The sequence below is a fragment of the Camelina sativa genome, chromosome 8, assembly GCF_000633955.1.
Source record: "Camelina sativa cultivar DH55 chromosome 8, Cs, whole genome shotgun sequence".
In the NCBI taxonomy this organism is placed as follows: domain Eukaryota; kingdom Viridiplantae; phylum Streptophyta; class Magnoliopsida; order Brassicales; family Brassicaceae; genus Camelina; species Camelina sativa.
Genome location: NC_025692.1, coordinates 14,793,119 through 14,803,346, shown reverse-complemented (window position 1 = coordinate 14,803,346; position 10,228 = coordinate 14,793,119). Strand labels below are relative to the sequence as shown.

At 32.7% G+C, this 10,228-nt stretch overlaps 1 protein-coding gene and 1 pseudogene across 1 annotated transcript; both read right to left on the bottom strand.

Moving 5' to 3' along the window:
- LOC104707190 (peroxidase 37-like) lies at window positions 201-2,470 on the bottom strand. The gene is made up of 4 exons (XM_010423486.2): window positions 2,209-2,470; window positions 1,130-1,321; window positions 852-1,020; window positions 201-737 (listed from the first exon to the last, which is right to left on the bottom strand). The coding sequence occupies exons 1-4, from the start codon at window positions 2,413-2,415 to the stop codon at window positions 268-270; spliced, it is 1,038 nt and encodes a 345-aa protein (XP_010421788.1). The 5' UTR covers window positions 2,416-2,470; the 3' UTR covers window positions 201-267.
- LOC104707189 lies at window positions 4,855-6,321 on the bottom strand (annotated as a pseudogene).

Below are 10,228 nucleotides of genomic sequence, written 5' to 3'. Positions count from 1 at the left end.
AAAAACAAGCTAATCAAGATCTAATCCTAACCACTAACACTGGAGCATGTAATGCCATGAATTTGAACCAACAAATCCATACAGATATCGGCCACGGCCACCATCAATTGTAATTTAATGTTTCTACCATACGTAACCTTAAAAAGGCTTTAATGGTTATATGTAGATTATGAATAACTAGCGTGAGAGAAACAAGGAAGTAAGGAAAAAAAGATAACATCTTGATAACATTGATAAGTTATTTATTATTAGAAGAAAGTCACTTCCTCACATTGAGCTGACAAAATCATCAGCATCAACCACATCCATGATTTTGGGTTTCGAATTCACCACTCTACAGTTCAATCTTATTTCTCCTTGCTTCCCTGTTAATGGTGAAAGGTTTCCCATCCTTATCATTGCCTTCACAAACGCATCGAAAAATTTCCCTTGACCATCAGCGTATGCTCGGACTAACGGGATAGTGTCTTTAGCATCAGGGCTTGAGAATAACTCTTGGTCGCTCTGGATAAGACCTTTGTTCTCTTTGAGATTCACGTAGTATTTGTTGTCAAACAGTGTTGGCGTACGTAAGTCAAAATCTACCAAGACACTTTGGTTTCCATTACGTGGACATTGTTTTCTAAGCGTGCTGAGGTAAGATTTATCGAGAGTTGGGTCGGGTAAACCGGTGTTACTGAAGTTGTAAAGCCGATCCATTATGAACTGACATTGGTTTTTGCCAAAGGTATGAGCACCTAAACAAGTAAAAATATCAAAAGGTTAAATAAACTAAACATATAGTCATACAGAGTACGCTATTAGTGATTACAACTATAGATGAAAACGTTTTAATTCCATTGATAACGTACCGGAAAGAGCAACTAGATCGGAAGGAAGCTCGAGTCCTACTTTTTTGAAGCTATCCTTCAGTTGTTTAAGGGTAAAGAATGGAGCTGGAAGATTATCATTAGCAAGATCCATAAAACCTCTTAAGCCGTCTCTTCTTCCACCTGGAACCATCCATGAAGGTCCTCCCGCCTATTGTATTTTCATTATATTGTATTTAGTCCAAATATTTTATCTTGCTTAATTTTTTTCTTAAAATGATCTAGATACAATTTGCATAGGCATAGCAAAAGATACATACCAAAACAACAGATTCTTGAGCCGCGATGGTGAGCAAATCAGCACATGAAACGGTTCTTGGACATGCTTTCTCTACGGCAGCCTTCATTTTATCGATCACATCGAAACCCCGGGCTGATTTAGCGTTCCCAAAGGCGTCCTTCTCCGTCCTAAACGATGTTGTGTTGTCTAACAATATCGACGCATCACATCCCTTTTTTAAAAAACAAAATATATATTTTCACATTTAGTCAAACTACATTGTTAAATCACAATATCTTATTTAGCAAAAAATATCTTATTTACAGTACAAGCAAGTTATACTTTTTCATACATATTTTTACCCTGAACTATAATCATTCTACCGCAAGTAAATAGTAAATCTAACATCACACAACACTATACTACTCACTACACTAGCATAAACTTATTCACGTGAATCCAAAGAGAACATTAATATGTGCCACATAATGCGCCAAGAGGCCCAAGGCATTAATTAATTGGCCATGAAATCTACCTAATCTACTAAAAATCCATTATTGTAGAAATATACCGATCGAGTTATACATGAGTGCACCAAATTATTTATCTCATCATCTTTGATGACATAATCTGAAACTTGAGATAAGAAAGCACTGCAATCTACGTAGAGTTGTACTAATAATATAGTATTAATATTACAGATGAGAAGTGATCATATCCATTTAAAAATATTGAACTGAAACTACTTAAAAAATATAATCAAACTTTCAAAAATAGAATTTAATTATTTTCTTTTTGTACATATAAATAACGTTCTTTTGCCATTTTTTATCTTTAATCAACCCCGGTTTTTACTATTGGTTTTATGGCATAAAAGAAAGCCAAAATTTCAGCACTAAAAGAGAGTATTTTAGTAAATTTACAGTTTGAGTATATATTGGAAAAGAAAAAACCGTGAAACGAATATTTTGAGTTGAACAAGAAACTGAAATGTTTATCACATTTTCATATCCTGGTTTCAATTAAGTTTATACTATCAGTAAAGCAAACCCACTCTTTAGGATAAACTATGAAAGCATATAACGTGAAATATATTAAGTCTACTGGTATATATCTTACATTAACAAAGCAGTCGTGGAAATGAAGACGAAGGATGCTTGCAGCGATACGAGGGTCTGATCTCAGAGCATCGCGAATGGTTTTGGTCGCAATGTCAAACACTTGTGGACATGTTTTATCGTAAAAGGTAGGGCTTAGTTGAGCATGAGACAATGATACTTGAAGAAGAAGAAGAACAAATCCCAATTTTATCAAAGAGGAACTCATTTTCTTTGCACTCTTAGATAATTTTGCTGTTGTAGTTTTAATTTGAGTGGATGTAGGTTTTGTCTAAACGATTTCTTATATAGGGAAAATGTTCTAGCTTGGCGGCTTTTACTTTTTTGACATATTTTTTTTATTCAAGTGGTGGATACGTTCATATAGTCGAATACATATAGAAGAGTATACTTTGAATACAACAATACCATATTTGTGTTTTGTTGAATTATTCTGTACAAAGTGGTTTAAAGCATTTTTTTTCTTTCGGCAAATAGGTTTTAAAGTCTTAAGAAACTATAATTATCACGTGTCTCTAAAACCGAATCTTATTTTTTCCACACTTCAAAAACATTTTAGTTTACTTTTTCCATTATAATATGGTTATGTGTTTTATCTTGGAGTTAGACGACGATGTGATCAACCCATTCACGTAAGATTGTATACATGTTTGTATTCACATAAAGTTGATAAACATATTGTACGTTAATATATATATATATATATATTTTCCTTCTTTTTTTTGGCTTCGTTGATTGTAGAAAGGAAAAGAGTGAATACGTAGATAAAAGTAGTTTCTTAAGTATTAAAGAGTAACCATGTGTTTAAAAGTGAAAACACACATAAAACGAAGCGATGGGCATGTCTTTACCTAAGTTGGCATATCCAAATCATGAATATTATATTGGTTTTGTTAGTCAAGAATATAAAGATGAATGTGTCTAACACATACCAATACAAGAAACCATGTGCTAGCGTTTTCTTTTTCCTCATTTTTTTAATTTGGTTTTTTGCAATTTTCACACAAAGTTATCTATATTAATTATTAAAAGACGACCGAAGTTGAGGACCTAGTGGCCAGTCCTTCATGTGACATTAAAAGTCCTAACTTCGAAGGAGAGAGAGCCAAAGGAGTAGTTGAGAGACTCACCAAACTAAGATAATGAAATGAAAAAAAGTTGCATGGTTTGATGAAACCAAACCGGGTGCTAGTCAAACTAAAGAGGCTGCTATATATAATTCGTCAAACACTCAAAACCAAAGAGACTCCAATAATATATGTGATTTAGTACGTAGTAGTTGTAGTTACATCCTACATACATTAGCTTAATTGAAGTTATTGAAAGAATCCCTTTATAAAATATATAAACTACTTTAAAAAAACTTTCATACAAAAACACTTTTATGTCGTTACGAAGAAAAGGATAAACAAGATTTTTTTTTGTGTGGTAAAAATCACTTTATGTTGTTAATAGAGTTTTTGTTTAAACCGGTGAGTAGTAGGCCAAATATGAGAGTCTAAAATTTGGTTCGCTTCGGTATGAATATCTGAAATTTGAATTGTAAGATCCGAGAAAGTTTTGGGGTCCAACGGGTCAGCTCTGATTGGTTATTTTGTAACCAAAAATAACCAAACTACACGATTTAACAAAAAATCAAAAAATACCCGTAGATAACTATATAAATATGGTCAAAACCACTTGAATCCGAACAGAACCGAGAACCACTGATGGATTCGAAAGCATTACAAAACCGGTTCGGAGGATATCATACTGGTTAAGAGTTCTAAACCGTAAATACAATTGATCCGGTTGATCCGGTTATTTCTTGTTGTTTCATGTTTCAGTTAATAACGAGAGGGCTCGGTCTTCCTTGTGTTAAGGAGCCAACTCTCGCATTTACCCATTTCCAGAATTGTAGGAGTTGAGGCTCCATCACTTTGTTTCCACTTTGTTTTTGTTCGTCTATTTAAGATAAATGAAAAGCCAAAAAGAGGCAATCTTAATTGCCCAAACAAAGTGTTGTTGTTACATGTTCTTTCTCTAAAACCTATCAACCACGGGTAATGTTTTATATTTGTTTCGTTTTTTTTTGTGTGTATCATTTAGTTCTCGGGTTTTACCTGAACTGAACCAAAAACCGTGTGTTTATATGTAAGACCCAAAACCAAACCAAATTTAGAATTTGGTTCGGTTATTCGCTTTCTGTTAATTATGTCCTTGGCTATTTTAGACTAATACTCGAAGCTCAAAGAAATGTAGATTTTCTTGCCACTAAAAACATGTAAGCCTATATGGGGATTTATCTTCTTCATCTCTTACCCAAGAATATCGAGTTAGCGTTAGAGTTTCATTGCTCCACGACATCTACTCTACTGATCATCAATTTCTCGGTTTTACGCGGTGCACATGTGTAGAGTTTGTGCCGGACAGTTCCCAAACCTTTCTACAAAAAATGCTAATAAAGACCTAATCCCAATCACTAACTATGTACCTATCGGCCACCGTCACTATTATCGACATATATGACCATCAGTTGTAAGTTATTATTCTTCTATACGTAAAAATAGTTATAACCATTGATCGTCATATGACTCATATATCTTACATATAGTTAAAGTGAAAGAAACAAAAAGTATAGAAAAATATAACATCTTGATAACATTGATAATTTATTAATAATTGGAAAAAAGTCATTTCCTCACATTGAGCTTGCAAAGTCAATAGCATCTACCACATCCATGATTTTCGATTTCGAGTTAACCACTCTACAATTCAGTCTAATTTCTCCTTGTTTCCTGGTTAAAGGTGAAAGATTTCCCATCCTTATCATTGCCTCCGCGAACGCATCTAAAAACTTCCCCTGACCATCAGCGTATGCCCGGACTAAGGGGATGGTGTCTGAAGCATCAGGGCTTGAGACTAACTCTTGGTCGCTTTGAATGAGACCTTTGTTTTCTCTAAGGTTCACATAGTATTTGTTGTCAAAGAGTGTTGGCGTACGTAAATCAAAATCTACCAAGACACTCTGGTTTCCATTACGTGGACATTGTTTTCTAAGCGTGCTGAGGTAAGATTTATCAAGGGTTGGATCAGGTAAACCGGATTCACCAAAGTTGTAAAGCCGGTCCATTATGAACTGACATTGGTTTTTGCCAAAGGTGTGAGCACATAAACACAAAAAATATCAAAAGAATAAATAAACTAAGAAAATTAATAGTCATACAGATTTATTACTGATTACAACTATAGATGAAAACGTTTTAATTCCATTGATAACGTACCGGAAAGAGCAACGAGATCAGAAGGTCGGTCAAGTCCGACTTTTTTGAAGCTATCCTTAAGTTCTTTTAGGGTACAGAATGGAGCTGGAAGGTTATCGTTAGCAAGATCCATAAACCTCCTTAAACTGTCTCTTCTTCCATTTGGAACCGTCCATGAATTGAAGGACCTCCCGCCTATATATGGAAAAAACAATTATATTTGGTCTTATAAAATTTCTTCTCCTTAAAAATCAACAACATGCATACCAAAAGATGTGTATTTGGTTAGTATGTATTGTTAAAACTGCATACCAAAACAACAGATTTTTGTGCCGCGATGGTGAGCAAATCAGCACATGAAACTGTTTTAGGACATGCTTTCTCCACAGCAGCCTTCATTTGGTCGATCACATCAAAACCCCGAGCAGAATTTGCGTTCCCAAACGCATCTTTCTCCGTCCTAAACGATGTTGTGTTGTCTAACAATATCGATGCATCACATCCCTTTATAAAAACAACATATTTTTGGTCAAGTATCACATTCATAAACTATTAGAGAACCAAAAGACATACTTAATATATATATATATATATATATATACACATGCATCTAGTGATATCGTACATTGACAAAGCAGTCGTGGAAATGAAGACGAAGGATGCTTGCAGCGATGCGAGGGTCTGATCTCAGAGCATTGACAATGGTCTTGGTCGCAATATCAAAGACTTGTGGGCATGTTTTATCGTAAAAGGAAGGGCTTAGTTGAGCATGAGACAATGATACCTGAAGAAGAAGAAAAACAAATCCCAATTTTATTAAAGAGGAATGCATTTTCGTTGCACTCTTTGAGAATGATTTGGTGATGGTTTGATTTGAGTGAATGTAGGTTTTGTCTTAACGATTCTTTATGTAGGCAAAATGTTCTAGCTTGGCGGCTTTTACTTTAGTGGATTATATGATATTTTTATATTCAAGTAGTGTATACGTGCATAGTCTATTACTGCATTACATATGGAAGACTAAACTTTGAGTAAGACATTGTGTTTTGTTGAATTNGTCTAACAATATCGATGCATCACATCCCTTTATAAAAACAACATATTTTTGGTCAAGTATCACATTCATAAACTATTAGAGAACCAAAAGACATACTTAATATATATATATATATATATATATACACATGCATCTAGTGATATCGTACATTGACAAAGCAGTCGTGGAAATGAAGACGAAGGATGCTTGCAGCGATGCGAGGGTCTGATCTCAGAGCATTGACAATGGTCTTGGTCGCAATATCAAAGACTTGTGGGCATGTTTTATCGTAAAAGGAAGGGCTTAGTTGAGCATGAGACAATGATACCTGAAGAAGAAGAAAAACAAATCCCAATTTTATTAAAGAGGAATGCATTTTCGTTGCACTCTTTGAGAATGATTTGGTGATGGTTTGATTTGAGTGAATGTAGGTTTTGTCTTAACGATTCTTTATGTAGGCAAAATGTTCTAGCTTGGCGGCTTTTACTTTAGTGGATTATATGATATTTTTATATTCAAGTAGTGTATACGTGCATAGTCTATTACTGCATTACATATGGAAGACTAAACTTTGAGTAAGACATTGTGTTTTGTTGAATTATTATTGTGTATTGTGTTCTCTTTTGGCAAGTAGGTATTAAAGTCTAAGAAAACTTATAATTATCACGTATTTGAGTATCCTATAAACTTTTGGTTTTCACTTTCACACTTTAGTTACATGCAAACTTTTTTTTTTCTTTCGGCAAATAGGTAGTCTAAGAAAAATTTAATTATCACGTGCTTCTAATACATAATTTTATGTTTTTCACATTCATACTTAATTATATATATATATATATATTTGTTAATTAACATTTGAACATACTTTTTGTTTTGTTTTTCTTTTATTTTAAATGAAATTATATTAATATTTATTTGGCCAACCAAAGACCATGGGCAGTATACTCCCAAATAAATTAATCAGATAATTATTATTAATCTAATCATAGCAACCCATTAAGTACTTATCAAAAATTATCCTTCCACTAGAATAACCTTCGTAGATTTCTCAATCATTAAAATATTTTTTTTTAACTGTTGTTTATTAATTTGCAAATTTAAATAAATTTAAAATGAGAAATAAGTTATATTAATTACTAATATTACATTTAAAAGGAAAACAAACATGTTCAGAGGACGAGATCGTTGTAATCGTCATGGATTGAGCGAGCCGTGCATGGATTGCGACGGACCAAGATCTCTTCACTGTTTCGTCGAGAGAGAGGAAAGAGAGAGATTGGAGAAAGAAAAAAATGAGAGAAAAAAAAAACTGTGATATATTTTAACAAAATCCAATTAGAAATTGACACTTACCAACTGTGCCTTCCAATACTCCGTATAGCAACGATTCCTGCTTTTTGTGGGCCATTTCTTTAATTTTTCTTCTTTTTTGGGCTTAGAAATGGTCTGAGTAACCCAAAAAATCTCCACTGCCCATGCTCTTAACGGACTGGACTTTGGAAAAATTACAAAAAAGCAAATCAGCGATTAACTCATTTACGGAAGAAAAAGATCGGACCCTGCTGATAGACCAATGGCCCACAGCCCCACACCTAGGCTAGGCTGGACAGAAGCTCGAACAGTAATACCAGTGGTTGCAATACTTTTTTTTTACATTTATTAAAAATCTTACATTCTCTTTTTGTAACATAGTTATTATACCAATGTTTATCTATTACATGAAGTTGATACACTAGTTGTAGTTATTTATTTATTTATTATTATTATCATAAATTGATTCATTTTAACATTTTTTGTTAAAAAGAAAAGTGAATACACATAGAAATCATATATATTAAAATATTACTATATATGATTTAATGATTTTTTAATTCACTATAAGTAATATTTTCAAATTTCTATACTAAAATTAAATACATTAATTTTTTAACCATTTATATTTCACAGTATGTTGTTTTCTTTTCTCCACTGAAACTTGAATCATTGGTGTTTTTAATGTAAAAGATATTTATTAATTAAAAACTGATGTAATTTTCAGTTATGTTTATAAACATTAAACATCATCTAAAATGAAAGAAAGAACTGTAATAAAAAGTAATCATGTGGGATCGTCAAAAAAAAAAAAAAGTAATCATGTGCTTAAAAGCGAAAAAACACATAGAACAAAGCGCACATATCTTTAATCAAGTTAGATAACCCAAATCGTAAAACGCGTCGAGCATCTACCGCTACAATAAGAATGAGTGTAAAAAATAGATTATCAATCGATTTGATAATAATGCAAGGACCACAGAGCGCTACATAAAAACCATGTGCCTAGCATTGCGTTGTTTCCTCATTTCTAAAATATTTTTGCACTTTTTTACAAAGTGATCATTTACTTTAATTAATAGGACTACTGAAGTTGACGACCTAGTAAGTCCTTCGGATGACAACAAAAGTCCAGATTCAGACTCCGATTACAGAATTCAAATGAGTGGTTGAGACCCACCACCACCACCACCAGAGTTCTTTACTTTGTCAAATTAAAGAGGCTGCTGTAGTTCGTCAAACCCAAAGAGGCTGCTTACTGCTGTTAGTAGTTACCACAAATCATTTTTTTTTAAAATTATAAATTTGTTCGATTTGTATACTTTCTTGTTTGAGTTTGGTATACAAATTTTAAGTTTGCTTAGATTGTAGCTGTATGAATTAATAGTATGTGCTAAAGTACATTTTTAAATTCTTTTTTTCTGTTTTTGTAGTTGTATTAGTTGAGTAGATGATTGTTTTTCTTTTTTTCTGTATTAGTTGTATTAGTTGAGTAAATTTTTTTTAGCCCTTATTTTTGTTGGTTGTTCAGTTTGGTTATTATTTGTGGTTCATTACTTGACGAAAAAAAAAGGAAAACACTATCTCCCGATTCACCAACTCGAACCCTTTCAATTCTCTTCTTCTTCCTCTGAGATCAAATTCTCCTTATGTTTTTGTATTATAAACACTACAAAAAACCAGAATGGTACTCTCGACCTTATTATTTGTTGATGAATCCGAAGATTAGCACCACTTCGAAGTTCAATTTGCTTTTTCATTATTCGAGAATAGGTAGTTATTTATTACAAATTGGTAACCTCAATTTGATTCCAGCAAACTTGGCGTTTATATTTACAATTTAAATATTCAATTTCAAATCATTTCTAATTCAATCTACATGTTTTCCAAAACAATAACTCTGTGGTTTTTGTATTAATATATGAATTTATATAAACTCTTACTACTATGAATTAATTTTAACTTAAAAAGAAAAGATGTAAAATAACAGGATTATTCGAATTTCACTTTGTTGATGCTTTGCAGATGTCATTTGTCGAAGGAAGACTTAAATGAAATTGATATCTTGAGCAAGCCAAACAATAGGCAATTATTTTCAACTGGACCTGAAATGAAAATCAATGTTCTTCAACAAGGAAACCCTTAGACTAAGAAAACTAAAACGCTCTATGACACATCTCTCTAACGTGGAAGCTTGCCTCACGAACTTCAGCGACACATGTGCAGTTCCGTCTGAATCATTCGCCGGAAAAAGAGAGACAAAGATGGAATGTTATGATAAACATATGAAGAACTTAATGATTTTCAAATTAGAACCTGAATCTCCTCTGAGGATACAAGATTCAGTTCTTTTTTGCTTGAATCTTCTCCATGATACCATATAATCAGATTTTTTTTTTTTTTTTTTTTTTTTTTTTTTTTTTTTTTTTTTT

What these genes read in the sequence shown, in the direction of transcription:
- LOC104707190 (XM_010423486.2), bottom strand. Translation starts at nt 2,415, where the DNA reads ATGAGTTCCTCTTTGATAAAATTGGGATTTGTTCTTCTTCTTCTTCAA. An exon ending in TCCACGACTGCTTTGTTAAT is followed by an intron (nt 1,322 to 2,208) that starts GTAAGATATATA and finishes TTTTTAAAAAAG; the next exon opens with GGATGTGATGCGTCGATATT. An exon ending in CGATCTAGTTGCTCTTTCCG is followed by an intron (nt 738 to 851) that starts GTACGTTATCAA and finishes TTACTTGTTTAG; the next exon opens with GTGCTCATACCTTTGGCAAA.